General features: G+C 43.2%; 3 protein-coding genes and 1 long non-coding RNA gene across 6 annotated transcripts; 2 read left to right on the forward strand and 2 right to left on the reverse strand.

Annotated features, from left to right (window-relative positions):
- Positions 1-119: 119 nt before the first annotated feature.
- On the reverse strand, positions 120-2,912 carry LOC148318885 (glycolipid transfer protein-like). Its single transcript, XM_088281316.1, has 6 exons — positions 2,861-2,912; positions 2,551-2,794; positions 1,799-1,857; positions 1,586-1,719; positions 1,335-1,485; positions 120-586 (listed from the first exon to the last, which is right to left on the reverse strand). Exons 2-6 carry the CDS (start codon positions 2,651-2,653, stop codon positions 404-406), a joined length of 630 nt encoding a protein of 209 aa, XP_088137442.1. The 5' UTR covers positions 2,654-2,794; positions 2,861-2,912; the 3' UTR covers positions 120-403.
- A 254-nt stretch (positions 2,913-3,166) lies between these two features.
- LOC148318886 (ARF GTPase-activating protein GIT2-like) lies at positions 3,167-14,609 on the reverse strand. Its single transcript, XM_088281314.1, has 20 exons — positions 14,356-14,609; positions 13,305-13,438; positions 13,093-13,220; positions 12,920-13,025; positions 12,358-12,444; positions 12,128-12,258; positions 11,648-11,742; positions 11,531-11,576; positions 11,166-11,217; positions 11,020-11,092; positions 10,195-10,293; positions 9,999-10,109; positions 9,145-9,296; positions 8,899-9,051; positions 8,317-8,526; positions 8,097-8,186; positions 7,668-7,744; positions 7,217-7,375; positions 5,680-5,743; positions 3,167-5,358 (listed from the first exon to the last, which is right to left on the reverse strand). Exons 1-20 carry the CDS (start codon positions 14,405-14,407, stop codon positions 5,155-5,157), a joined length of 2,223 nt encoding a protein of 740 aa, XP_088137440.1. The 5' UTR covers positions 14,408-14,609; the 3' UTR covers positions 3,167-5,154.
- Positions 5,662-8,047, forward strand: LOC148318887 (uncharacterized). Its single transcript, XR_015839744.1, has 2 exons — positions 5,662-5,781; positions 7,289-8,047. It is a non-coding gene; the product is annotated as an uncharacterized LOC148318887 (long non-coding RNA).
- A 1,079-nt stretch (positions 14,610-15,688) lies between the features above and the next one.
- Positions 15,689-27,362, forward strand: sgsm1b (small G protein signaling modulator 1b). 3 transcript variants are annotated; one of them, XM_088280895.1, is made up of 25 exons: positions 15,690-15,886; positions 15,984-16,027; positions 17,285-17,360; positions 18,691-18,853; positions 19,241-19,393; positions 19,480-19,547; positions 19,639-19,781; positions 19,844-19,975; positions 20,189-20,319; positions 20,391-20,458; positions 20,519-20,682; positions 20,760-20,889; positions 21,123-21,249; positions 21,317-21,381; positions 21,453-21,619; positions 21,787-21,915; positions 21,988-22,164; positions 22,244-22,312; positions 22,688-23,785; positions 24,348-24,472; positions 24,558-24,640; positions 24,756-24,865; positions 24,933-25,029; positions 25,089-25,256; positions 26,036-27,362. In XM_088280895.1, exons 1-25 carry the CDS (start codon positions 15,880-15,882, stop codon positions 26,122-26,124), a joined length of 3,783 nt encoding a protein of 1,260 aa, XP_088137021.1. In that variant the 5' UTR covers positions 15,690-15,879; the 3' UTR covers positions 26,125-27,362. The 3 variants fall into 3 exon arrangements, with proteins under 3 accessions (XP_088137023.1, XP_088137021.1, XP_088137022.1); XM_088280896.1 differs by having other exon boundaries at positions 21,453-21,598; XM_088280897.1 differs by lacking the exon at positions 22,244-22,312 and having other exon boundaries at positions 15,689-15,886.
- Positions 27,363-27,701: the final 339 nt, after the last annotated feature.

Raw genomic sequence — 27,701 nt, forward strand, 5'->3', positions numbered from 1 at the left:
TTAGGCAGTCCTATTTAAAAAGAATAAGGTAGCTCCAATTAACAAATTATGTTTAAAAATCATAATTATAAAAATAAAACAAGCACACTCTTCAATCAAACACAGCGCATGCAGACAAATACATTTTATAGGAAATTTTTAATTATGACATAGTTTCTGATACACGTTTTAAATAGTTTTGACAAGCTTGTCCATTGGACAAGTCACATTAAGGCACCAGTTGTATTCAAGATATCATTTTAAACTGCAGCAGGAGGTCTGCATTTTAAAAAAAGACATTAAAATGTAACTCTCAAATGTAAGTAAGGCTTCACAGATTCTGTCATAAGGCAAAACAAACTAAATGAATAAATTAAAATCACACATGGAAGGTACATAAATTACTCCACGCCGTCCTCCGACATCAAACTTTGTAGTCCAGCTCGGCGTTGAGTCTTGCGTACATATCGTAGATCGCATCGACAGTGGCAGCAAAATTGAACAGGAAGTGACGCAAGTTTTCCAAACATTCTTCCTCTTTCACATCCTCTCCTTTCGACAGCGCTTTGAGGAAATTGGACCTGTAGGGAGCCGCGTACAGCGCCGTCTGCAAGATAGGAAAAACAAACAAGTGGTTCATAGAATGTACCTCAGAGCTGGACAAGGTTTTGTGCTCAAGGGGTGGTCACATTTGAGTTTCAAAAATGTACAGTTGCGACAGGGCATTCGCAATGATGCGTTTTTAAAAGATGGAATCTGGTTTATTTGTAAAACATGAATTCATTCTCATTTTATGAATAAAATTATTTACAAATACTTGTATTGCACTATTTATTGTAAAGTAACTAAGCACTGGTAGTGCAGGGCACTGTTTTTCATTCCTAAAAAGTATATTTTACATTCTTATATGCCGCTGTATGCAGTTTCAACACTGACATTGTAGTTGAGTAAAAAAAGATACGAAATAAATGTTTGAAAATAAACAGTTCTAAAAGATTAAATGGAAAGGTTTTATACTTTCAAGTAAAGTGCATTTGAATTTGACTTAAACGTTCTCTACTGGATAAAAACAAAGTTTAAGCCACTGACACAAAAGAATTTGAACATTTCACTGATTCTTTCTCGCACCACTAGAGGGAGCCTGCGTACCCTAGTGTAGTGGTACAAAAGGCCATCTTTCATGCAGATGCCTGGGTTCAATTCCCCGCTAGTGCACGAAGATCCGGCTGAGACCCAATTTAATGAAAAAAAATGAATAAATTATGCAATAAATACTTTTATTGAACAATTTTACGATAGGCAGCGCCTTGGTCAACACATTCTGTTCTCCCTAGGATCTTTCTCTAGGTACTCACCTTGAAAATCTTCTGCACTAACCACCCGTGGTATCGCTTGAGCGCCTGCTCGTAGGCTTTGGTGATGTTGACGCGTATGAGGTCAGGCTGGTTCAGGTCTCGCTCACCATCGGCCAAACTCTGCAGCAGGATTTGGATGAAACGGAGACCCCTGTAGACACATTACGAGCCGGATTATTTTTCTAAGGAAATCTTTCAGAGCCCACTATAGAAGAGATTCGGTGTACCTAATGTAGTGTCCGCCACCTCACCTCTTGAGCCACATGAGAGCCAGTGTGGCTCCCGCTTTGGGCCACTCGGCCCCCAGGTCTTGTCGCTCGGCCTCCAGGATCTGCTGTAGGGTGACGTACCGCTGCGGGTCCTTCAAATACACTTCTTTAATTTTCTGTGGGCACACACACATACGCCATGATAAACAAGCACATTCATCTCATTCACACTTACACACACACTCTCTTTCTCACCGAGATGTTGCCGTTAATGTCTGACTTGATGATCGAAAACACTTTGGAGCCCAAACAGTCTGCGGAACACAAGTGACATTTAACAATGTGAATTGTGATGATTAGCTGGAGAATGTTGTTCAAGGTACCAATTTTAACTACTTTAAAATAGCATAATTGACAATTAAATATATGAGGGAGATTGATCCATATCATTTACCAAACTTGATGGGTTGTTAAGAGATGGGGAAAAAATGCACCATGAAATTTAGAAGCACTTTATTGTGTCACAAAAAGAGCATAAAATCCATGAGTGAGAGCATTTCAGTTGCAGCTAAAAATAAATAAAATCCTCATAAATTCCCATAACTATGATTGAGGTCTTTTTAATATCAAATTTTAGTTATGTACTTTTCATTTCTTTACTTTGTATTTCAATGTGTTTAGTTGATTTGTTTGTAAATGTTTTTAAATCTCAGCACATTGTTACCTTGTGTATGAAATGCACTAAATAAAGCCGCCTGGTCTTGGCTTAGCGTGTTTCGGGGGTCTTAAATATTGTGTGAAATGTGTTGCGTTTAAGTGCCAGCTGAAGAGCCATCGCAGCCGAGCTGCCCCTGGATACGCATGCGCAGTGGGCTTCCGCCAGATGTCGATGCGAACAATCCAGCATTTATATGACGTGTCCGAGAACATTAGTGACGTCATACATTAATACAAAAGCGAAGGCGTAAAGCGATGGAAAGTGGATTTATTGTTTTGTGGTTACTCACCGAAGAAGTTCGGAAGGTGGGAGACGGTCTCCAGGAAGAGTTTGGTGTTAACGGAGTTGTCCGCGGGCAGCTCTCCGAATGGGTTGTCCAAGAGCAGAGACATGTTGTTCGTCCTTCTTCTGACGACGAACTACCGCCTTCTCTTTGAGCTGCTCTCGGTACGAACCCAACCCGGAAGTCGCCTTCCCCCGGATAGGAGGCGCCTGTCGGCCCGCCATTGCGCACAGGTGTAGCTGCTTCCTTCCTATTTTCGCGGAAATGCATTTAAAGCACCTAAACATGTCCCTCTTCCCATTTAAAAAATATTTACCGCAAGTTTCGATGGTCCAACTTTGAAAAGTTGCTCCCGTCGAGTCGCTCGGTGATGACGACGCACTCCGGCCACACCATTAGGGACGCTTGCGTTGTCCTAATTACTACCGATATACCGTAGCAACGGTTGTCAGTGTAATTATGCTCCACTGTTAAGATACTTGGAAATTATACAGAATTGTTGTAGGTGCCCCAAGTTTACCTGTTGTAATGAAATTGTCAAATCGTGTTACAAAATGTCACAATTTCAAGCTTCTTTCATGGCAATTGCTTTCTGATTCCTGACCAGCACAATAGCTCAATCCACCATATCAAATATGTTTATTTATTCATTGTTGGGTATACTCTGGGTTATGGAGCAAAAAAAAAATCCAAGTACCAAGCATGACTTTGCTGCCACCTTAGAATAAATCCTCTAAATTGTGGCACACGTTAAAAAAAAAAAACAACTCCATCACATTGGAAAGTAGATGGCATCTGTTAAATTAAAAGCAAACATTTTATAATCATACTTGGAAGAATTGTGTATTACATGTTAATAGGCTGCTTTTTCTTTGCATTACAGTGCGTAAACAAAATATGTCGTTGAATGGCATCTCTTGACTCTTCTCTGCCTTTCGGACATTTTAAACCACAAATGTAACTTGGACCGACTTCATTGGGCTCCGTGTGGCCGAGGTATTCTGTTACTTTTTCCACCCCCGTCATTCGGGACTGAAAGTGACACATTAGAACACAGTTGATGGAAGGGCGCGTTTACCTGGAGCCAAGTTTCCCAAACTTGGGCTCCAAACAGTTTTGCTTTGAAAATGCTTAAGAGAAACCATCGAGGGGACATATTATGGAAAATTGACTTTGTAATTGCTTGTACTGTATACACACAGTTGTGTCTTTGGAGTGATCTGCCAAGTGTGAAAATTAAAAAAAAATGATCAACACTCCATCAAATAATCGACAGATTAATCGGTTATGAAAAAAAATCGTTGATTGCAGCCCTAATGGGAAGTGTTTCAAATTAAAAAAAAATACACATCTCCTTTAAGATGACATCTGGTGCCTACAAAACGCTGACCTAATACATGAAAAAAAATTATGAAAATAAAAACTGGTATTTTTCTCAAGAGGTATGACACGCATATTCATAAATACAACAAAAGCATTCAGATTAAATCGGATCATTACATTTTTTTTTTTTTTTTTTACACAGCCGAACCTCCAAAGTCGAGCCCAAAATGTAGTTTCTGTTTCTTTTAACATTGTGATGCCACCACAAAAGGGTACCACTGAACATGCTAAAATGGGACCTAAAACATTGCTGCTACGGTTATTCCTGATGATGGCAATGCTTGGACGGTGTTCCACTTTGGAGGTTCTGCACAATTTGCATAATGTTCTTGAAATGTTTTTCACATGAGCCGTTGAGGACATCTCCACACACGCACACGCACACACACACACACACACACACACACACACAAGCTTATGTATACACATGCACAACAAACAAATGTTCAGATGTATGGCTGTAACCCAAAACACTGACGTCAGATACAGTGAACCCCAACTATTTGTGGTTCGCTATTCACATATTCACGTTTCGCCCCCATGGAACCTACCCGGGGATATTTGCTGAAAATTTCACCCCTTTTCTCGGCTCGTTCCGTCACGCTTTGCCAAGCTATTACATGGCGCCAAATCCAAATAGGAAAGTAGTAAATGGTGTCAGGAAAACATGTTGAAGTGAAACATCTCGTTAGTTTTGAAAGATTTTTCTTTCGTCAGAGAGGATCTTACCTTAGCTTGGATTTTTTTTTCTGGAAGATAGCTAACAAATGGCGGTTTCGTGATATATGCATTTTTTTCTAAAGCAAATCATCTTTATAGTCATGAAAGTGTTTTGGGATCATATTTTGTGACATGTTAATGGTATAAACTATTGATGTAAAAAAATATCTAAATACTTTTAGGGGCGGTAACCTTCTCGCATTTCTTTGCTATTTGCAGTGGGGGCTTTGTCCCCCACGAATACCGAGGGTTTATCATAGTTGCCATGGCAACATATGCTGTCTGCTTTGGAGCACAGGAGTTGAAAGTGGGGTTAGCCACAAATCCAAGTAATAACGCCATTGCTATCAGTGGAATGCGCAAAACACAAAATTTCATGAAGCCCTGGTCTTGACGTAAAATTGTGGTTCACTATCGAGGTAATAATAAATACTGTTAAATTGATCAAATAATGTCATTCTCTAGGACATGAAGTGATCGTTTGGGTTTGTTTGGAAGGGGTTCTGGCTAGTTGTTGTTCTCTTTGGTGGTCACGGTGACGAGTTGCTTGGCAGCTTTGGCGATGTCGTAGGCGCATTGGATGACCTGCTGTGTGACCAGCTGGACGTCGGCGGCGGCGGGGGGGCACGGCCCGCGGCACTCGCCGTGCAGCCGGCCAGCGCTGGAGGTGAGCAGCGACAGGGAGCCACGAACCGTCTCCGAGGACGGCCTCTGCAACGAAAGACAGAGAGGTGAGATGAGAAAGAGAGACAGACGAAGCGGTCGCTATGGCAACACCCGTACGTAACCTTGTCGTCCCTGGCGCCGACTTTGCACTTTTGTGGCTACAATTAGCAACTTTCCAGACCAGTCTCTCACTAAACACACCTTGCAACAAATTTTGCTCCACTTAAAAATTGGATGTCTGTCGTGTGAATGTAAACGATCGAGTTACAACCTGAATTCAATAAGCACGAGTCTGCATGTCTGCACATTGTGCGGTGTTGTTTCGTAAACGCACGCTATCGTTTGCACGGTGGGGTGTTGCGTTACCTTGGGAAACAGAGCGGCCATCTCCTTCACAGCCACACAGATCTTCTCCGAACATGGCAGAAAACTGTCCAGAGACACACAAATAAACGTGGAGGCTCAGTGGTATGAGGGAGTCATTTACTGCATGCATCATTATTTTGAAGTATTGATTATTATACGTATAATATTTATTTAGTATTCTACTAGTAATTATTATGAAGTGTATAAAAAAAAATCAAATAAAATCTAAAAATAATTACTCGTATATTACAACTTGAATAGAAAAAAAACACATGATTTCTTTATTCATGTCCATATTTATTTGCATCATATTAGTAAATTTTATTTTTTTATTCATTAAGATACATTTATTTTTACATGATCTTTTTTCTTTTTACTATTTTATTTATTCGACACCAATTTAGTTGTTTTATTCCCTATGGGTAAATCAAATGTTCACAGTGCTGCATGTGTAGTTGAGTGCCGCGATAACCCCGAACAAAGAAGCCGATTCACAGCCAGGCCAGAGAAGAGATGTCACGGCGATGGCCCCATTTTATCTGTCAGGACTGCAAATTACTCTAACAAAGCTGCGAATGTGTACAATTGAGTAAGCATTTGACGAAGGCTGACTCGGACACGCGGTCGGACGAGAAATGCGGCGCACAAGTGTGAAAGCGAGCAACACTTGGGGTGCAATATCAATTTTCTTGAACAACGTCAGCTCCGAATCACATCCTGATTTGTTATTCTTACATTTTACATGACCGTTGCGGAGTCCATGGCTCTGTGATGCTAAAAATCAGTGCATGTGTTTAATGTGTGACAGAAAAGACAGCTGCTTAGTCTTGCTGCTAAGGGAACGAGGACTAGCCGTGTCCTGTGCTCTCAGGTCAAACATGAGAAAGTGTGGACCGAGAAATAACAAAGATGTAGGATAGACTGATTAAAAATAATAACTAAAATCAGATTTTGCTTAATTCAATGGTTATTGTGTTGCACCATCTGTTGTGCTGGCTTTGGCCACCAGGGGGCAATATGATACAAACATACATGTACAAACTTGTTGGTATGCCACTATTAATGAAAGAAAAAAAAAACAGAGGTCGAAAAAATTAATTCAATCACTCGTAAGATATTTTTGCTTGTAAATAAGATGTAGTCATTATTTTGTTGACTAATCAATTAATCGGATTATAAAAACACATTTTCATTTCCAACCCTTTATTCAAAAACAAAAACAAAAGACGTAATGATGATTCAGGGCCTGGTTTGTTCCGTAACATGTCAGAAAATTGGCAAGAATGTTGATCATTGTTTTCCCAAGTAAAAGCAGATGTTTCCCAAAGTCTTACTTTGAAAAAGAACACCAAGCTAACACCTCCGTTTTCATGGAGAACTCTAGATACCTGAGAATATTTACAGGCTGAAATTCCAAGGATTTGAACCATCATAAAATAAACAAGATCTCAAAATTATTAATTTTGAAAACTGATTAGTTGCACTTATGGTTGAGTGCAAAGTTCAATTGAAAAAAAAAAAAAAGGGGATGTCGTACCTTTCATGTTTAGTCTCCTGGGCGGCCCTCAGAAGATCCTGAATGTTCTTGGTAATCTGCTCCGTTTTACAGATGACATCCTCCGTGCACGGGAGGGCGGCGGCGTCTTCCTCGCCCTCCGTTTTGCCGTCTGCCGCTTCGGAGGCTGTCAGGGTCCTGCTAAAAAAAAAAGCACAAAATGGAGAGGTTGAGGATCTTGACAAACGGGTACGGTTTGAACGTCTACAGTCGAAGGTTGTACAATTCAGAAAAAATATTTTCATGCTATGACATCATCACACGCCACTAGAGCTCAATTCAGGGATGATGTATCAAGAGACTACAAAGACCAAGCTAACTCCCGCCAAAAGTTAGCAGGGATGGACTAGTTATCCGCAACGCCAATGAGGTTGAGAGCTTTTGAAATTGGATGGACGGCATATTAAAAGTGGATCACTTGGGAATTTCTTACCCAGTGTCTTCTGCTTCAAAGAGGCTAAGCGCAGTGTCACAGTTGAGCATGGCACTGTGAGCCTCCAAACTGCAGCCCTGTGGGGACACCAGACAATTACAAATCCGATCCAAATACGCCGACAAAAACCACACGATCATGCATTGCCAGATGCAAAAAAGGACGACAAGCGAAGGGATGCGATTAGTCGATGCAAACAAACGCCGGCATGAATCGTGAATGTTTTTCTCGAAGCACATTTCAGCTTTCTTTCAAGGACATTGGGGAAGCGGTGTCTGGATTCAAGTCGTTCGGCTTCAGCAAAAGTCAAAAGTGAACAAGACAAGCCAGGCTGCTTTTAAAAGAGACGCACGTCAGGTGAGAGGCGACCAGCGTAAAAAGGGCGGGCGGGGGGGGCTTGCTTTTATGAGGAGCCCTCCAGTACTTAACCCTTCGAGATCTCTCATCCCACGACCAGGACAGGGAAGAGGGGAAGGATGGGAGGGAGGAAGCGGCCGTTCCCAAAGGACCCCTCCCCATCTAGAAAAGGGTCACACCAAGTTGAGCCAACTCCAATGAAATGAATGAATGATGACAAAAAACAGCCAGGCATGTATACGGAGTCACGTCAACAGCCGAGCAGGAGCCGCAATGCCCTCGTGGCGCTTACGTTGGTAGGGAAGGGCTGTAAGACGACACCGTCCTCCCGCCGAGCGGCGTCGTCGCGCTGGGGACACTGTCTGGGGATGGAGCCCGTCTCGTACATGGACATGGCGCGCCCGCCGCGGGTCTGCCGTGGGCCCACGGGACCTTGGAGCTGGGGCTGCGAGGCGGGGGCCTGCCACCGCAGGGTCGTGTTCTCTGTTTGCAGGGAGTTGAGCTGACAAAAGAGGTGAAGCGGGTTTCAGGGGCATTAATAATGGAGGAAATCGCAGCACAACCTCCAAGAAAAAACGTTTCAGCTATTTGCAGATACTGTGGTGCCTCGACTTTCAAGTATGGATTGAACAATCGCAAAAAAGGCTGCAATTGATGCTTTTATATTTCGCTCTGTCAGTAGGCTTCATTATTTATTTATTTATATGGTGTCTCTGAGTTTTATGCTTATAAAGTACATACAATTATAAATTGTTGTTTATTGTAATACATCTTCATTTATTGCTTGTGTTTGTAAAAAAAAAAAAAAATAAAAAAAAAACACGCATGGGAAGAAAAAAAAAATAGTCACTTCCATGTGGAGGACTTCACTAACCTTGCCCTGCATGGCTCGCAGCTCTTCGCTCAGGTGACAGTTGACTTTGAGAAGCTGCTGGATTTTGGCTTCCGAGGCGGTGAGGGCGCTTTTCACGTCCATGAACTCCCGCACTGTGATGGGCCCGTCCGACAGGTCGGATGACTCGGAACTCTGGTGCACGTCAACCGAATTCATTTGATCAATGTTGAGGAGGAGGAGGGAGGGGGTGGACGGCGGCAAACGGGCGCAGGTGCTTAGCCAAACCTTGGTCCTTCCGTCAGTGCCGTTGTCCCTGCGGGTCGCCTCTTGGACCGGATCTTCATCCGAGGCCACGCTGTCGTAGTCGGGCTGGTCGTTGTCTTGGCTCTCGCTGCTGTGGCGACTGTTTATTCCTTGCAGGATCAGCTCCACACTCTCTGGAGGCAGCGACGTTTAAAGGAGACGTGCAATTCATGGAAATGCCATCGTAATTTCAATTTTGCTTTCTAGCGATCATAAAAACATTAGAATCAAAGTCAACCCGTGCCGAACGTTCCTGCGTTGCGAAAGCACCCTCGATGCACCGTTTTGCTTGTTCAGCGAGCTTGGAACTCTCATTCTAACCTCCCTGAGCGTGCGTTAAGCTGTTTAAGGACACTCCGGTTGGAGTTTACTGTAAAACTAAAAATACGACACAGAGCTTCGTCTTACAAACATTGCTGGCATTTATTTTTATTGCTATTATTCTTAAGATGTTATAATTTTACCGGTAGTTGTTTCAAGTTATTTTTTAGGGTGAGTTTTAGGATGTAGTTGAATAAATATTCAATTCTGAAATTGATGAAGAATCGTTTATTAATCGGGATTTCAATAGCCTTCTGCAATGCAGACCAAATAGAAAAAGGTTGTTTTTGTTTTTCCCTTCCTGCATACTTTAACTTAATAAGATAAACTTGTAACACATTACAAATGTTTGTGAACACAAAAAAAAAAATGCAAACATAAAATGCACAGAAAATACAGTCCTGTACATATTTTAGTCATTTAACGACATACCAAGCAACTCACCCCAAAATCAGCTGTGATAGCTTCTCGACCCAAATTAGGATAAGCTAAAAAAAAATGATGAATTTTCGCACCTTTAGGACTTTCGCAGGAGTTCCCCCACTGCCGACGTTTGGCATCCGTCAGAATATCGATGACCAAGGTGGCAAATTCATGGGCGCTAAACCTCGCCAACTTCTGACGACCCTGATGGAAAAAAATGACTAATTGAAAACACACGTGAATATAAATTTGGAGGAAAATAAAAAAGAAAAACAGGGCCAAAACTTTCTTGGTTTCTGGTGGAGGAGTAGTCGGGGTTGACCGGCAGGAAAGGCACCACCGTGGTGTCTGTTACCAGTGTGCTGTGGTTCTGAGTGGCCAAACACACTAAAAAAAATAAATAAATAACACACAAATTAAAGTGGACATACTACGGAAAATGTACCTAATTATGAGGAGACAAATAGTTGAGTCTCTCCTATTAAGCGTGAAATTAAACAACCTTGTAAATCTTTTGTGAGCTGCCTATTCCTGAAAATGCGTTTTGGGAATTTTGTCACACTGTCATGTAGCAATGTGGCGAATTTGCATCACGCCGCCACCAAACCGAGTTTCTATGCTCATTTCTTGCGAGCTGTGTAATAAATCTTATCGTGTTCACTGAAAGTCACAAACTAAGCAGAAGCGGTACCAAAAATGGATGGATGAACAACAGTAAAAGGGCGCCGCATATCTGGCAACGCGTTACAACGAGGTGCAATCAAAGTGTGCGCTGACTGTGACAAGCCAAATGAGATTTCCATCGACGCTCTGCTCCACGGACTAACAATTCATTTTGAATTTTCATTTGGCCAAATGAGGATTAAGCAGAAGGCAGCCAAATTGTTTATGTGCAGCCATTAGCAGTGGTGCTGCATTCAAGATCACATTGAGCTCACTCGAATACTTGGGCAAAGGGGGGATGAAAAAAAAAAAGACAGCAGGAGGAAGTAAGTTCTGTTTGTGAAGGGTCACGGTGACGATGCGCTTTCACGTTTTTGATCATTTCCTCATTAAGAGGACAACTTTTATGGTGCATTCAAGTCAATGCACTGCAACACAAGAGTTTTATACCCGCGTCCGTCTCCCGCCTGTCCACTTCGTCGTAAACATCCATAGCAAGCTCTTCAAACTGATGGTTACTGAGCTGGAAAAAAAACAAAAAAAGGTTAAACAATAAAATTTAATTAAAAATCGTGTCATAAAACGGGAGGCCTTACAGACTGGAGCTTCTTCTTGGCGGCTTTTGCAAATTCAGACAAATCTAGACTGCTAAAAAAAAAAAAAAAAAAAAAAAAACATTAATTCAAAGCAAACTAAAAACTGTACATAGAGTCATAAAAACATGTGAAATACTTACTTATTCCTGTAGCCATCAAAAGAAGGCAGTGTCGGAAAAGTATTTGCATTAATTGATGAAAACCAACTCAATAAAAAAAAAAAAAAAGCACGCCTCTGTTTTTAAACAGCTCTGGAAATACATTTCTCAGAATATTTTGCTTTTAGTCTATGAACGACGGACAACATAACTCCCAAACTCCAAATACTGTTACTGTGTTACCGCTCCGTAAATAAGCAAGCGTACCTGTCCGCCATTTGTGGGATGATGAAGTGTTGTCCAAATCTGTGATCTGCAACAACGACATGAAATTCTCAGGCGCGAGACAAGCCGCACTTTGGCGCGGATGCTTCTCATTATTACCTGGTCTTCGTCCACAAAGGTAAAATGTTAAGCGGTCAGTCAGTTCGTATTGGATCTCTACGAGGCGCTCGGCCAGCTCCTGATGCCCGGCTTGTCTGCAATAACGAGTTTGGAACGCGTTAAAGAAGCCGTCAGGCTTTTCAAAGAGAATATCAAGCTGTACAGAATTTGGGAAGCCATGACATGAGTGTAAATCTGTCAAATTCAAGGGAAATACAAAGTAGGAGTCGAACAAGCCACTAAATGATTCATCTTAGCATGCTGGCCAACTGAATGATGTTCAGTCTTACGCTCATTGAAATAGTCATCCATCATGTGACATCACCATCTCGTGTTCATTGTGTCGCACACAATGCGAATAGCGGACCAGAACCACTGTTTGGATTTTTTTCCCCACATCTTCTGGCTCTGGTTAACACCCAAAAATAGAACTGTTTCTTCCTCTAAGACGGCAAATGACGCACGTCGGCGTGGCTTTACCTCGCGTAGTCAATGGGGGTCTTCCCGCTGGAGTCGAGAGCGCCGGGATCGGCTCCATACACAGCCAACAGCTCAGCTTGGAGCAACTGTCCCGCTTTTGCTGCTATGTGCAACGGCGTGTTTCCTTTCTCCTGTGACCCCGTGGGGGAAAAAAAAACAAAAAGTTATTATTAGCAACATGATAATCACCGGGAAAGGATGTGACACGAAGAAAAGAGAGCTGCACTCACAGGATGGAAGAAGTTGGCCTGCGCTCCCAAGGATAAAAGTCGCAGGCAGGTCTCCAGGTTGCCCGTCCGAACGCTGGAATGCAGTTGCTGCACAGAGAGAGCCCAGTCAGTTTACACTTTAGGTCCAAGTCTTCATGATCTTGTACATGCTCGACGCATGACTTTGATGCTTCCCGATTCGCTCTATTTGAAGCACTTTGACGACATATTGTAGCATCTGTCAGAAATTAAAATCATCTTTTAATAAGGCCGTCAATTACCCGCAAATGTTTGGTATTTGCAACCAGGTTTGGTTCCTGCCGAACCTCACATGGACAAACCCAGAAAACAGGTGAGCCGTGATTGGCTGTTACCTGAGCCCTGAGGCACAGAGAGTGGAAAAATGGCCACCCCCAAAAACAAGTGGACTTTGCGGCTTTAATCATAATTCACAAACACACTATTAATCAGAATATCATATTCAGACTAGCGAAGGTGCATACAACATATTCAATACAACATTTTTGACTCGACTTCCCCTTTAAACAAGAGAGGCATTAATGATGAGACGTCAAATTCTTACCTTGCTAAGATCTTTGGCGGTCACGCTGTCCTCCTCCCGACAAGGCATGCGATGGACGAACGCCAACATCTGATATTTGGCCTTAATGAACTCTGTTTTGTTGGGACTGGTCACAACAGATTTGGTTGGATTCGGTCATGATAGGATAGCAACAAACACACACGGATACTTACTGAACACGGTCTTGCGGATTGGCTTTACGCTTGCCACTAGCAGAGGAAGAGGACGAAGTAGAAGAGGGGTCCAGAAGGCTGTGCTCCCATATGGAATTCGCGCCATTGCCGTAAAGTGTCTGCACCATCTGAAACGAGTTATTAAAACTACATTAATGTGTGAGATAGGTCAACAGCTACCAAAGTGGTACGGTAGGTATCACCAGGGTCACCTGAAACTGTGAGGGCGGCCACACCGAGTGGGTCAAATGCCGGACTTGGGAGCTGTGCCGTCCCAGACCTCGATGGATGCTGCAGCATTCATCGCAGATCAACACGCCTCGGTTGATGGAGGCCCAGCGAGGCTCTGTAAAACACAGGCGAAGTGGAAAAAGAGGTTTGTATGCAGTGATGCTGGTGAACTCAAGTCATTCATGCGGGATAGGGACTGAGCTCTGACGCAAAATGCGAAAATCTGCCCCCCCCTCAAAAATGGATGCCACCTACTAGAAGAGATTTGTAATTGCATATAGATCCCACAAGATGTAGGCAAAGCCCTTAAAACAGAGATGATCATAAAGAAAAAACACCATGCATCTAACTTTTACAGAATCATGAACACATGTTACATCAACAACTGTATTATGTCGTTAAATTGCTAAACAAACTTTTGAATTAAAAAATAAAAAGAGTATAGAGTATAGAATGTTGAATTTTCCTAATTGGACAAATATGGGTTACATTCACACCGTAGGAAGGGAATGTAAACAGAGCGCACCCTTGTATACAATGATGGTTGTCATGGAAACAGACAGTGGGGATTAAAAAATAAATTAGTTCACCTAAGTTTTGGGGCGTTTGTTACATGAGATAGATAGATAGACAGATAGATAGATAGATCGATAGATAGACTTTATTCACCCCTCTGAAATCTCATCATAAACATTATGCCGCCTTAGTGGCCTGCTAGAAACAAACGTCCCCATTGGTCCTCCACAGCTAATCGACAATTGAAGCCTACACATCATTGGCAGCTGTTAAGCACCATTACCAACTAAAGGAAATACCGCGAGAAGCAGAAAAGTTCGTAACATCTCGCGCACTAACGCACACAAAAACATCAACAAGGACACATTTAAAACGCAGGCGTAATGCACAGAAGAAAAACGAATTAAGCCTCAAAATACTAATACGATACAGGTCGACAATGCATGGTTTATATAGTGTTGTTTTGGAGGCTAGCAGGTTAGCACGGCGGCTAAGCAGTTAGCTTGTTTGACGTACCTGGAGCGCTGCAGTCGGCGCAGACCTCCTTGCTTCTTACTCGCTTTGACATTCCCCTTACAGTGGGTTATTTTCGGCTACAAACAAAACAGAAGACGAGTGGACAAGATTCAGTTAGCCGAGTCGAGCAGCGGCCGATAATGGTTGTCGGAACAAAATGCAACAACTCTCTCGCTCTCTCTGCCCATCTGCCCTGCCTACTGTTGAACAAAGATGGGATGGGATCCGTTCCGATTCGCTCTGCTGCCTTCTTGTTCGCTTCCTCGTTTAACTTCCGCGCCCAAGACGTCCACTTAACCTGCTTATTATTCGATTAAGCAAAATACGATCGACAATTCAATACATTATTTGTGTTATTTGCATTATATAATTATATTAATATTGCATATATATTAGAATTAGAATTAGAATTAGAATTAGAAATCCCTTTTTTGTCATTGTACTCACGAGTGCAACGAGATTAGATAGCTCCCCTCTCCAGTGCAATACAACAATAATACAGACAAATATATAAATTAGATAAATAAGAGAGTGCAATGGAAAATAATACTGAATAGGGTATATAAATATAGTGATATTTGAGTTTATTTATCTTGTATCTCAAATAATCTTAACACATTGAAAATAATATAAGTGCCGTACAGATGAGTTGGGAGGAGTTGAGAAGTCTCAATAAATTATACTTATGCTGCCCTCAGGCAAACCCGTCCCCAGACCTCACCCTTAAGGTGAAATGAAATGCATTTTTGTGTGTGTGGGGGGGGGGGGGCAATTATTACACCCTACAGACGATACTTATTTTGATCCATAAATTTGATGCTACCATATTCTGTTCATGCAGCACTGCCACTCCCAGGCAGTAGTCTTGAATGGAAGCATTTGCAACAAACAATGGCAAGTATTACCATCGACAGTATGTTTACGCCACAGCCATATTGGATGTGGTAAAGTGCATTGACTTCATCCTTTGAGATTACTTTTAGTTATATAATTCTAATATTTTATATATATGTACAGTTGACCCCAGCGTACTCAAGATTCGGCACCCCTGGATTCACATACTCAGATTCTAACGCCTCAAATTTAACATAATAATTTTTGCACTAGCTGGTTGGTCAACAAAGTCCAAAACAATACTGGAAGCTGATTGGCTGCCTTGTTGCAGTTGCGTGGTCTCCCCGCGCCGCTTCTTTAGGATAATTGCAACGACTCTGCTTAATGACGCGTCACCTACAGGTCGTTAACCTCCAACGCGTGCACGAAGCAAAAAAAACAAAACAAAAAAACACGCAAGTCGACAAACAAATGAACTGTAAGCCCCACCCCCAAAAACTGCACGACCGCTTATCAGGGGGGCTACTGTGTCTTTAAAGGGGTGTTGGTCGACGGAGAGGTAGCACATAGGTCTAATTTAGTCGCAAGGAACACGGAGTACGTTTTTTTTCATTATTATTAATTTATTCTTTTTTGGGGCGAGTGTTCTTGACCTCCGAGAAAGCAGTTGCCGCGCGTGCAACCTGCATCATGGGAGGTAAGCCTTCTTCTTATTATCATTCTTCTTATGCATCGAGATGTTTATTACCTAAATGCACACATGCAGTATTGATTGTGTTTGTCTGTCGTGACAGAAGAGGAGACTCGTCAGAAATTGCTGCGCAATGTAAAGAAAGAGGTGCGTTGTGCTTTTATTGGCCCTTATTTTTCCGTTTTATTATCGCATAAATCGGCGAAGAAGCGAAAAAGGAATGCACACTGTGTTTAGCCGTGATGGTGATGATGCTGGTGATGACGACGGTGCTGATGCATGCACACACACACACACACGCGCACACCATTTTTCATTTTGGCTTCGATGTTGCTCATTATGGCTTTTCTGTTTTCAATCGTTTTCCGCCTAAACGACAGCAGACCGCAACCTCCCAGTGTTGATTCCCCGCGGAGAGAGGGAAAACATGTCTGTTTTCTTTCTTTCTTTTTTTTAATTCCCAAGTGAGAAAGCACGGTACTTCCCCCTCACCTGTGACTCATTGCATCTCAAACATACGCACGAGGAGGGGCTATTTCTTTTATTTTTGCATTTTATAAGTCGTTTATGAATATACCTACAAACTCTCAGTTTTGCGTCACATTTGTCATTTGCGGGTATGTTCTATTTTCAGTTCTACAAAATAGAAATTAGAACTGTAATGACATTGTCATTGAGAGCATTTGTTTGCCGTAAATGGAAAAATGGTCAAAATACCAAAAACGATCGTGCTCAGTTTTTCTATATTTTGTTATACTATGCGCATCAATGCTACCAACTAAAAAATGTATTGTATATACCTGGCCTGGGAAAAGTATGGCCCAGGGGCCACACAAGACCCCCGCACCCCACAGTCTCTACTCATGAAGTCAAAGTGTAAAATAAAGTATACAGTGGTTTTATTTTGAAAGTTGTGCTTTTTATTTCATCTGCACGTGATAACTGTACAAGCGAGGTAGCGAGCAAGAGCTGTAACTTGTTGACAGTCGTGCCAACTTGCTCCATATTTAGCAACATTTCTGACCCCTCCGGCAAACACCCCCCCCCCCCAAAAAAAAAAACAATTACTAGAAAAATGAATAGTTCCTACATATTTGTGAGTCCGGAGTTGGTGGTTGGTGCACAAAATTAATGAGATAATTTGATATAACTGTATCGTCTACATGTGTTGCTCCATCATTTGTGTTCAATTTTCCAATACATCCAGCATTCCTGAATGACAATTAGCATACATTAAAGTGTTTGAAGGTCTGAGAAAATCATTTATAAACATATTTTAGAATCTGTCATAAAATGCTAGAGGGGTTTAATTGGAGCGAAACTGATTTTTGATGACTCCTGTGTTGCGCAATCGCTGGCTGTTGTTTTTGGCCTTAAATGAAGACTGATGCTTTTGTCCCACAGGTGAAACAGATCATGGAGGAGGCGGTGACGAGGAAATTTGTGCACGCCGACAGCAGCCACATCGTTTCGTTCTGCGGTAGAAATTTTTTATTTATTATTTTTAAATGTTTTAAATTGCTTTAGTATTGTGACAAATGAATTTCCTTTTGGGCATCGGGAGGCTCAACCTGCCTGAAAATTCACACATTATTTGCAAGTACATGTGTCTGAAAGCGTATTTTGAGGACCCCGATCAGGAGCGAGTGCTGTCGGTCGATGGGAGAATTTCAGTTTCTTCTCAACATTAGAAAATAAATTGGCTGCTGACACCACAGCTTCATTGTTTTTGGTGGGCAAGTAAGTCTATTATAACGACGCATGAAAAAAAACACAATGACCCATACCCAAAAGCAAACTTGTTAACTCCTCCAAGAATTTCATCCAAATCAACCCCATTACGAAGACGCACGCACCCTCCACAGATGGGGCGTCTCTCAATTGCCAAGAATTTTATCTGTCATTTAATAGAGGCAGAGCAATTAAATCCAGTCCCTATTACAGAATATGCACACTCGGCAAGATCCTAATCCCCTCAGGAATTTTCTATTGGGTTGAATGTGTAATTAATTATGCTTTTACAATTAATTAAAATTGCTCTGCTTGTTTAACTACACATGCATTAAATGGCTTACAAGCTCTTTTTTTGCATGCGCGGCGGTGCAAGCGATTGTCCACCGTGCGCTTGCCAAAGGTAGTCGGATAACAATTTTGTATCATAGTCACATAACACCCCTCCGAGGTGTTGATGCTAACCAAGAGTGAGGTGTGTGTTAGTGTGTGATTTACATCCCTCATATCCTAGCAACAGTGTTTTGGTCCATTGTGCCACCTGTGCTTACCTTTCACCTATTTTTTTTATTTTTTTTTCATTTTGATGCACAGTTATGGAGTTGCATTGCATGTGCAGTATGAGATGTAAACCATCAAATGTTGTGGTGCATTGATTTAAGAATTGTTTTTTTTTGGGGTCCAAACTCTGAATCTTCTTCTATACACCCCGAAAACTGCTGGGTTAAAAAAAAAAAAAAACACACATTGGGTTCCTCTTAAACCAGCAGTTTCAAGGGTGTTTGAAATAAAATTGTAAATTTCCCCATCAAAATGTCATCAATCTGTTTCAGTCTTGTTTTAATCAAGAAAAATGGCACTCTATAAAAATTGAGAGTCAAAAAATAAATTGGTGTTATAATTAAAGTGTAATTACTGTCATGGGTATCAAGCTAGGGAGTGGGGAATGGTTTGATATTTTCTCCTTGCCCCACATAAGAGGGCATTGCAATCATTTTTGTTCAACTCAAATCAAATTGACCAAGTGACAGCTCGTAATCCTATGTCACTGCATTGATCAAATGTGTGTGCGTGTGCAGCTGTCGTAGAGGCCTGCGTGCTGCACGGACTGAAGCGGCGCATCGCGGGACTGCTGTGTAGCAACAAGGTGGCAGCGCTCTTCATGAAAGTGGCCAAAAGCTTCACGCCCGCAGAGCAACTATGCCACAAGGTCCAAGAGCTGGAGCAACTTGTCGAGAACAGGTGCCGTGGGACGCATCTGTTTGGGACAAACGAGATGAATGGAGTGGCTGTCCGGAGAATTCTTCTTTTTAGATCAGACACTCTTGACACATTTTTTTTTGTTAACTGCCAGACCAGCTATTGATGAACTCATCCACTGCCATTGACGGATATAGAAGCCAAAAAGATTCTACCTGGGAATGCAGTGAATGAGTTAAAAAAAACAAAAAAAAGTCAATGTACTGCTAAGTAGCCATTCCATCAGTGTTGGTACCACAAATCCAAAGCAAAGAATGTTATTTTTTCCTGGAAATATCCGATGAAGGCAGAATTTGTACCGCTTCAGGGCATCGGGTTTGAATGATTTCTGTCGATTTTAATTGGATCTGGTATGTTCACGTCTCGCAGCAAACAGAACAATTCCTCGCAGGGCAACGAGCGCAGTCGACAGTCCAAGTTGAACAACCTTCCGCCTCAGGCCCTCAAACACTTGTGGATCCGAACGGCTCTCCTGGAGAAGCTCCTGGACAAAATTATCTTATATTTAGTGGAGAACTCCAGGTCGCTATTGGCGTCGTTTCTTAGATGGGTCGGACTCGTCAGCAACACGTCTCTAAATGATCCATTTGTTTCATTTCTTCCCGTAGCACTTTTTATGAGAAAGAGGCCATGCTGACGGATCCTGTGGATGGACAAATTCTTGCATCACTCTTGGGTAATTATAATCGGCATTATTTATTTGCCAGACGGAGCGGACATTTTCCAGTTTGTTGTATAGCCGTTGTGACATGTTCTCTGCCTTACAGTTGGTCCCTGTGCTTTGGAGTACACCCAAGTCAAGACCGCCGACCATTTCTGGACGGACCCGTCAGCCGACGAGCTCGTACAGAGGCACCGCATCCACAGTGGCCACTGTCGACAGGATTCTCCCTCCAGGCGGCCCGCCCTGGTGAGTTCCTCATCCAGCGTGCCATATTTCAGCGTCTTATCCTCCGTTTTGGCATCAACTAGATTCAAAAGAGGCAGTCCAGTGGCAGCATGGACGATCGTCCGCTGGTGTGGGCGAGAGAGTATGTGGAATCACTTCACCAGAACTCCAGAGCCACGCTGCTGTTTGGCAAGAACAACGTCTTGGTGCAGCCGGTATGGCAGGTCCAAGTCCGCATTGTCATGACTGCATGCATCACGTTTTGGTTGGGGGTCTGCGGATGTTTTTGTCATTTCTGCCGATCATCGTCAACACGCCAAATATCGGCCCCGATAATCGGCCCGGTCGATAATCGGTCTATTACTATTCTTGTCGTACCGAATGGCCGCACGTTATTTGACCTGCATGTTGCCACCATCCGTCTCCAGCGGGATGACATGGAGGCCATCCCGGGCTACCTCTCGCTTCACCAGACCCAAACGGGAGAGCTGATGACACTCAAATGGACGCCCAATCAGCTAATGAATGGCAATGTGGGAGAGCTGGATTGTGAGAAGAGGTAAGCCGAGCAGTCAGTTCGGTCTAATCAAGACAAACATTGACATTTATGGTGAGTTTTTCCTCCCACAGTGTCTACTGGGATTACGCCATGACGATCCGCTTGGAGGAGATCGTATATCTCCACTGTCACCAGCAAGGTAGTCGCTGTCTGAGGTTGTCGTGTCGCTTGCCACCAACTTGGGAACCTTGCTTCGCAGTGAACAGTGGTGGAACGCTGGTGTTAGTGAGCCAGGATGGCATCCAAAGGCCTCCTTTGCACTTCCCCAAGGGGGGCCACCTGCTCCAGTTTCTCACCTGCCTGGAGACGGGCCTTCTTCCTCACGGCCAACTGGAGCCACCGCTTTGGAATCAGAGAGGAAAGGTCCGCATGAGTGATTACTTCTTGGATGTCATGCACTGGACTTGGCATGGATTCAATGTTTTTGTTTTCATACATAGGGAAAGGTGTTCCCCAAGTTGCGCAGGAGAAGCCCGCATAGCTCATGCGACTCGGTGTCCGATAAAGAGGATGACGAGGCAACCGATTACGTGTTTCGCATCCTCTTTCCTGGAAATCAAATGGAGTTCAGTAAGTGTCCAGACTCACTGTTACGGAACTCAAAAAAGGAGGCTTGGCAGCCCCCCTTGGATTAAAAATAAATTCATTCAGTTTCACCAAGTAATGCAAAGTGCAGCGGGCCGGATTAAAACGTTTAACGGGCCGCATGTGGCCCCCGGGCCGTAATTTGCCCACACCTGCACTCGACAGACGGGGAGGCTCAATTAAGCAATCGATAGCCGTCTGTCTTTCATTCTGTGCAGTGCCTTTAGAGCTGATGGACCAAGGTATGAACATGTGGCAACCGACTGCCAGGAAGTCGTCTGGCTCTTCGTGCTCTCAGACCGGCTCGTCTGACAGTTCCCTGCCGAGTGGCTGCAGTCAGGAAAGGTATGACCCCCGCCTCCTCACCCATATCAAGATCTTGCAGCGGATCTCATTAAATTCGCTCTACCAGGGCTCCTCTGAAGCTTCTCTGTGACACCATGAAGTACCAGATCATCTCTCGTGCATTCTATGGTTGTAAGTGAACATTCGGCTCCAATCTTTCATTCAATGCAACAGTTCCCTTCCAAGTTCTTTTCCCACTCCAGGGCTGGCGTATTGCCGTCACCTGTCCACAGTTCGCACCCACCTCTCTGCTCTGGTCAACACCACCATCGTCTTCCCTGATGTGCCCTCGGATGCGCAGGGAGGTCTCTCTGCCGATGTCTGGGCCGAGTTTCTCCGGGACAGCTCTGTAAGAGTTGCACAAAAAGGGGTAAAGTGGGCTACACATAGACATTTTTTTGTTTGTTTGTAAGTCACCTGGCATAAAGAAATCTTCATAGTTTGTGTACTAATAATTTTCAAGAGTACACCACACGACCAATGGTTGTTCACAATGGTCAGGTCTGTCAGTTGAATAAATTGAAGCCCAATTTTCAGGCCTACGAGGAGCTTGAGATACACAGGCTGGTCTATTTTGGGGGGGTGGCACCTTCGCTGCGCAAGGAAGTCTGGCCCTTCTTGTTGGGACACTACCGCTTCACAATGACTGAGAAATGCAGGCTGAAGGTGATTCCACCGCTTTTTTTTTTTTTTCTCGGCTTTCAAAATGTTTCAACATTTTTTTCTGCGGTGGTTCAGATTGATGAGCAGATGCGCCTCATGTACGAGCAGACCATGAAGGAGTGGCAAGGCTGCGAGGCAATCGTGCAGCAGAGGGAACGGGAGAAACACGCAGAGGCCCTCGCCAGGTGTTTGTCCGGCACCAGCGTCGAGCGAGCGCCCGTGGTGGAGCGGGACTCCACCATTAGCACAGATGTAAGTTGACTTGTTGCGTAACGTGAAAAAAAAGAGGCGCTGACACACAGTTCTGCTTTTTTTTTTCTTATCGCTCTAGTCATCGCTATGCAGCAGCTCGGACCCGCAGAACACCCGTTCACAGAGTGAATCCAGTAGTAGTGCACCGGTAAGATTTTCGCGGCTTCGTCATCAGTTTCAGGAAGCTACACTTAAGACGTATTTGCTCATCCGTGCATCCGACATTACTGCAGCCATTTTCAGAATTGAGCAGCTCACAAAACGTTTAATTTCACACTTGAATATTTGTATACAAGCCATTAAGTCAGATTAGCGACACGGCATATGGAGAGCTGTTCTCTCCCATCAAAGGTAACTTTAGGAACAGTTTTCACATATTAGCCGTGCGACAAATATAAACGATACTAATAAACTAAGCATTGGGACATGAGGCACGTTTGTACGATAATCTGGAAATGATAGGTTGCTTTGTTCAATTAGCATTAGCTTCTCTCGGGTCAATCGCCTTTCTTCCGTTCGTCAGGTGTTTGCATCAGTTGATAGTGTGGATCCCACGGCGACGAGGCCTGAACGAGCGCAAACGGAGCACAATAGTCCAGTAAAGGACATCTCAGCTGGTCCGTCTGGGTCCCGATGCTGCAAGGATGCGTCGAAACCACCACCAGCTCGCGACAGCTATCTTCTTTTGATGGAGGCGGCGACTTCTCAGCAGTCAGTGAAGGCATCGGACATGTTAAGTGAGGAATTGACAGCCGAATCACTCGTAGACACGGTGAACGTACTCGAGTCAGAATCAAAGGGGAGTCTCTTGGGAAGTGACAAGATGGAGGGGAATGAAGCCGCCGGGATAATTGAGCCGTCAGAAGCCGAGGAGAAGCCTGAAAAGACAAATTCTTCAAATGCAATCGTCGACCCAAGTGCTCCACCGGACAATACCAATGTCATTAGGCTGGAAAAAGAAATTCAGAATGAGTATTTCCAAGCTCCGCCACTCGGACAGATTCTTCAAGCACAAAATAGACACCGTCAAGGAAAGGACTCCGAAAAAAACGAAATTGAAACAATGGGAAAAGATCCGGGGAGTTCTGAAGAAGCAGAACCATTTGACAGCCTGCGCTCACAACTGTTGACCGCCTGTCTCCTGGAGGTAGACCATGCCGAGTCGGCAGATTCAGGGGCGTCTGAATCCAGAACCGTTTCGGCCATCTCAAACTCACCAGTCAGGCAAGTACTTGATGCTCTCCAGTCGGCATCGCGCGGGAGCCTTTCCTTATCATCCCATAACTGGCAGTCCCCGGATTCTGATGATTCTGCCTCCGCCCTGGAGATGGAAGACATTCCTGCCGGGGTGGCCTGCTTAAACTTCGAGGAACTCAACACCAGGCCCTTGACGATCCTTGCGGCCCCGCCCGCGTGTCTGGCTCACAGAGCCAAGCTGGCACGCGAGGAACTTGTCCTGGATCCTTCTCTGGACACCGCTTGCAACACCAGTCCTGAGGACACCGACCTCGGACTGTCTGAAGACGAGCCTGATGCGGACAACGAGTTTGCGGTACCAGAGTCTACTGAGGTGGTCGCCGAGTCCAAACGGCAAGACGCCTCAGTTCAACAAATCTACTCTGTAAGTTTCAACTATTTACATGGAGCAGCCGCAACTCGTGCAAAAAAAATTCTCAAACCTTTAAAACAGGGGTGGGCAAACTTTTTGATTGGTGGGCCACAATGGGTTCTAAAATTTGACAGAGGGGCCGGACCAGGAGCCGATGGATGGAGTGTTTTGGTAACCTCATCTCATCTGAGAAAAAAATTTAAAAAATACATTTCATTTTTAATGAAAGTGGACAAAAGCATTACAACAAAATATGTCTTTGACACACCACAGTATTTATAAAATAAAACATTAACAAGGTTTATTCATTTAATTTTTTTCAAATTCAGCGGGCCGGATTAAAATGTCTCACAGGCCAGATGTAGCCCCCGGGCCGTAGTTTGCCAACACCTGCTTTAAAGCCATTCACCAACGGTGCATTTTCAGTACAAAATGGCAAAATCAGATTTTTTTAAAGACCATCAAAAACTGATAACGGTCAATACATTGTGGTCCAGCATCCTGGATTGTAGACTGTGATTCCATTATGCTTAAAAAAACCAAACCTGCTGACCTCCTTTTATACCATTGGCAGCAAGAAACCATGGACATGTACCTAATCAACTTGCATCGCATTGACAAAGACGTCAGACGATGCGACCGCACATACTGGTACTTCACTCCCGAAAACTTGGACAAGCTGAGGAACATCATGTGCAGGTAACGACGGCCACGGTACACTCACAATGGCGCATATCCTGCTTGAAGTTGTATTCCAATTCGGTGTTGTTGTGATATTTTGTAGCTACGTGTGGCAACACCTGGACACGGGTTACGTCCAGGGCATGTGCGACATACTGGCTCCCCTGCTGGTTATTCTGGACGATGGTCAGTGGTTCAGTGTTATTTTGCTTTTAGTCCTCATTTTTCATTTATCAACAGTCACACAACATTTTGCCACAATTGTCGTAGTTGTTTGATTTGGTTGGACTAATGTTGGTAGAAGTGACGGCGTTCAGCTGCTTCACTGAATTGATGAAACGGATGAACCAGAACTTCCCTCACGGGGGCGCCATGGATTCCCACTTTGCCAACATGCGCTCGCTTATTCAGGTATGAAAATGTTCCGCAAGTCAAACGATGCAAATTTTGTGCTCATTTTTTTTTTTTAACACACTAGATTCTGGACTCTGAGCTGTTTGAGTTGATGCAGCAGAATGGCGACTACACCCACTTCTACTTCTGTTACCGTTGGTTTTTACTGGACTTTAAAAGAGGTGAAGCATCAACATTGTCCTGAAGTCTTTCTTGAGCTAACCAGCATTTTTCCATCTAGAAATGGTCTACGATGACGTTTTCTCTGTGTGGGAGACCATCTGGGCGGCGACGTACACCACTTCAGAGCATTTTGTGCTTTTCATCGCACTTGCACTGGTGGAAATGTACAGGGACATCATTCTGGAGAACAACATGGATTTTACTGACATCATCAAGTTTTTCAACGGTAAAGTATCACATGGTGGTCTCACAAGTTCAACAAGTAGGTGCGTTCTAATCAAATTCTGTTGGGTGACAGGTGTAACTCAAACTAGGTTGTTTGGTCCTTTTGTATGTCGTTGATAGGTGACATTATTTCAGTGCTTCTCAATTATTTTCTGTTGCCCCCCCCCCCCCACCCCCACCCCCACACACACACACACACACACACACACACACACAGTTTTAGCCACAACTATAAATATTAGCATTTTCGTTGCAAAACAACCCTTACTCACTGCGCACAATGGGCAAGGAGAGCGCCACTGCCAACTAGTGGAGTGGAGGTGCGATTACACTTTGTTGTAGTCCGGCTGGAAAAAAAGCATGTTCCACAAGTTCGCTACCCCCCCCCCCCCCACCCCCAGGAGGCCCCGCCCCACTATTCAAGAAGCACTGCATTATTTCAACTTGATATATTATTGGCATCCAATATTTATACAAGAGAGGAAAATCCGTTCAATTTGTGCCTGTGGAAACGGTTGTGCACTATGTTTATGTGATGGTTTTTATTTATTTCATTTACAATCATGGTTTCTTTTATTAGTATCGATGGATTATTTTTTAAATATTTAGTATTCTATTTCACTGTGATGGGACTCCAGGAAGATGAGCTTTTGTATTTTGCAAGAGCTAACGGAAATCAATAAACACAGTGGGGCAGTGAGCGGCGGTATTGTTTCGCATTACAATTTGTTATTTTTTTTTCTCCCTACAATTGAAGCCATTTTGCTCTTGTCTTCTCAGAAATGGCCGAGCGACATGACATCCCGCGGGTCCTGACGATGGCTCGGGACTTGGTCCACAAAGTGCAGACACTCATAGAAAACAAGTGATTTCTGGACTCTCTTGTTCCATTTGTCATTTACTTTTGAGAATCAATCACAATTTAAAAAAAAAAAAAAAAGTGTTCGATGCAGTGACGGTCTTGTGTGGTTAAACCTGATTGTCAGTTGAAGACTTTCAGTTTGCTCCCATCTCTACTGAGGGAGACGCTCGAGGCCAGGACATTGATTTTTAAGTGTTATTGGTCACCTAGTGAATGTACCCTCGTTGAAACAGCTTCAGGATGTTCATTTTGCCTTAAATGTTGCCATTTTTTCAGGGATACGGAGTATTTATTTGAAGTCATACCTTTCTAATGTCATGTGATGCTGGGTTGCTTTGAATCCGAATATGTTTTAAAAATAAAAAAAAAAGGGGCAAGGCAAGCGAGTCCAAGATGTGTGCCTCGGGTTACTGACGTGTCCGTCAATAACTTGTTGGCGGCCATCTTGAGTTTGTAGAAGATCCTTGGTGCTTTTAATTTTCTTAGTATAGCTTATAATTTTTTTTCCCGTACAGGTACTGCTCGTCCGCAAAAAAACATAATCCCACAATTGTCATTATGGTGCTCGCTTGCCCTTTGATTTGTTTCAATTGTCCTTAACGTTGACGTCCCTAAAGCGGATTTGTACATTAACATTTTGCCATTTTCATATTTGGATGTTCACATGCTCTTTGAGATGTTTCTGTGATAACTAAAGGCCCCGTGATCTTGCTTTGAAGGTCAACTTCTTACGTTTTAGTGGTCGGTTCTCAGTGGTTTGTGGCCCAGCAGTTACATTTGAAGGTTTTGACTGTGCTCATGTCAGGCTTTTAACCAAATTAAATGTGATACGGAAATTCAGGTGTGGACATGAGGGGGTCGGGATGGATTACATAATGAATTCAATGAAATATTTAATGCCTACCTGCAAGATAATTCTATAAAATGTGTCAAAGGCAGTCAATGAGTTGCAAAATCTCGCTCTCATCGTTTCGTCATTGCTTTTGTGTCGCCACGCGTTCCCCCGAAAAACGCCAGAGTTGTGGACTGCTGTGCTCCTTTTTTGTCAATTTTGCCGTATACAACGTGAGACCTATTGTACCTTTTAAAGCTAGCACATTTATTAAATGCAATACAATGTCTATACACTGATCATGAACAGAGCTTAGAAAAAAAATATTCCATTGATGAAAAATTTTATTTTTTTCCGTCTTGAAAATGTTGTTAGAATTTATTTATTGTGAATTAAAATATTATATTTTGCAATTCACGTCCCGTTGTGTTTCGTTGAGCTGAAACTAATTGTGACAATTGAATGCTTTAACTTTCTGACTTAATCTCGTGGTATTTGAAACGCCACCTTTCATGGAATATTTTGCCTCAAAGCAAATTGGTGAGCAACTAACTTCATTTTAAAAATCAAGTCATCAGCAAATTAAGTGAGCTTGCGATACATCACTGCTGGATTGTTGCAGAGAACACATCCATCGATTCCACTCCAAATTAAACGTGTACCGGTATCTCAACGTCCCGCTGTAGTTGCGTTTATGCAGCGATAATTAATTTACTCTTTCCACCATAATCAAATGGATGAATCAATCCAAG

Source organism: Idiotropiscis lumnitzeri, chromosome 18 (genome assembly GCF_059441095.1).
Source record: "Idiotropiscis lumnitzeri isolate Australia: NSW breed Sydney's pygmy pipehorse chromosome 18, RoL_Ilum_1.0, whole genome shotgun sequence".
In the NCBI taxonomy this organism is placed as follows: domain Eukaryota; kingdom Metazoa; phylum Chordata; class Actinopteri; order Syngnathiformes; family Syngnathidae; genus Idiotropiscis; species Idiotropiscis lumnitzeri.

Bases quoted from the DNA above. Each gene is read 5' to 3' on its own strand.
- sgsm1b (XM_088280895.1), top strand. The intron at 16,028-17,284 runs GTGCGTTGTGCT...TTTGTCCCACAG, and splicing joins TGCGCAATGTAAAGAAAGAG to GTGAAACAGATCATGGAGGA. The intron at 24,473-24,557 runs GTAACGACGGCC...GATATTTTGTAG, and splicing joins CTGAGGAACATCATGTGCAG to CTACGTGTGGCAACACCTGG.
- LOC148318886 (XM_088281314.1), bottom strand. From the start codon at position 14,407: ATGTCAAAGCGAGTAAGAAGCAAGGAGGTCTGCGCCGACTGCAGCGCT. The intron at 11,577-11,647 runs GTAATAATGAGA...TCGTTGTTGCAG, and splicing joins CCTTTGTGGACGAAGACCAG to ATCACAGATTTGGACAACAC. The intron at 10,110-10,194 runs AAAGTTTTGGCC...TTTTCCATCAGG, and splicing joins CTCCTCCACCAGAAACCAAG to GTCGTCAGAAGTTGGCGAGG.
- LOC148318885 (XM_088281316.1), bottom strand. From the start codon at position 2,653: ATGTCTCTGCTCTTGGACAACCCATTCGGAGAGCTGCCCGCGGACAAC. The intron at 1,858-2,550 runs GTGAGTAACCAC...TGTGTTCCGCAG, and splicing joins CCACCTTCCGAACTTCTTCG to ACTGTTTGGGCTCCAAAGTG. The intron at 1,720-1,798 runs GTGAGAAAGAGA...GTGTGCCCACAG, and splicing joins ACATTAACGGCAACATCTCG to AAAATTAAAGAAGTGTATTT.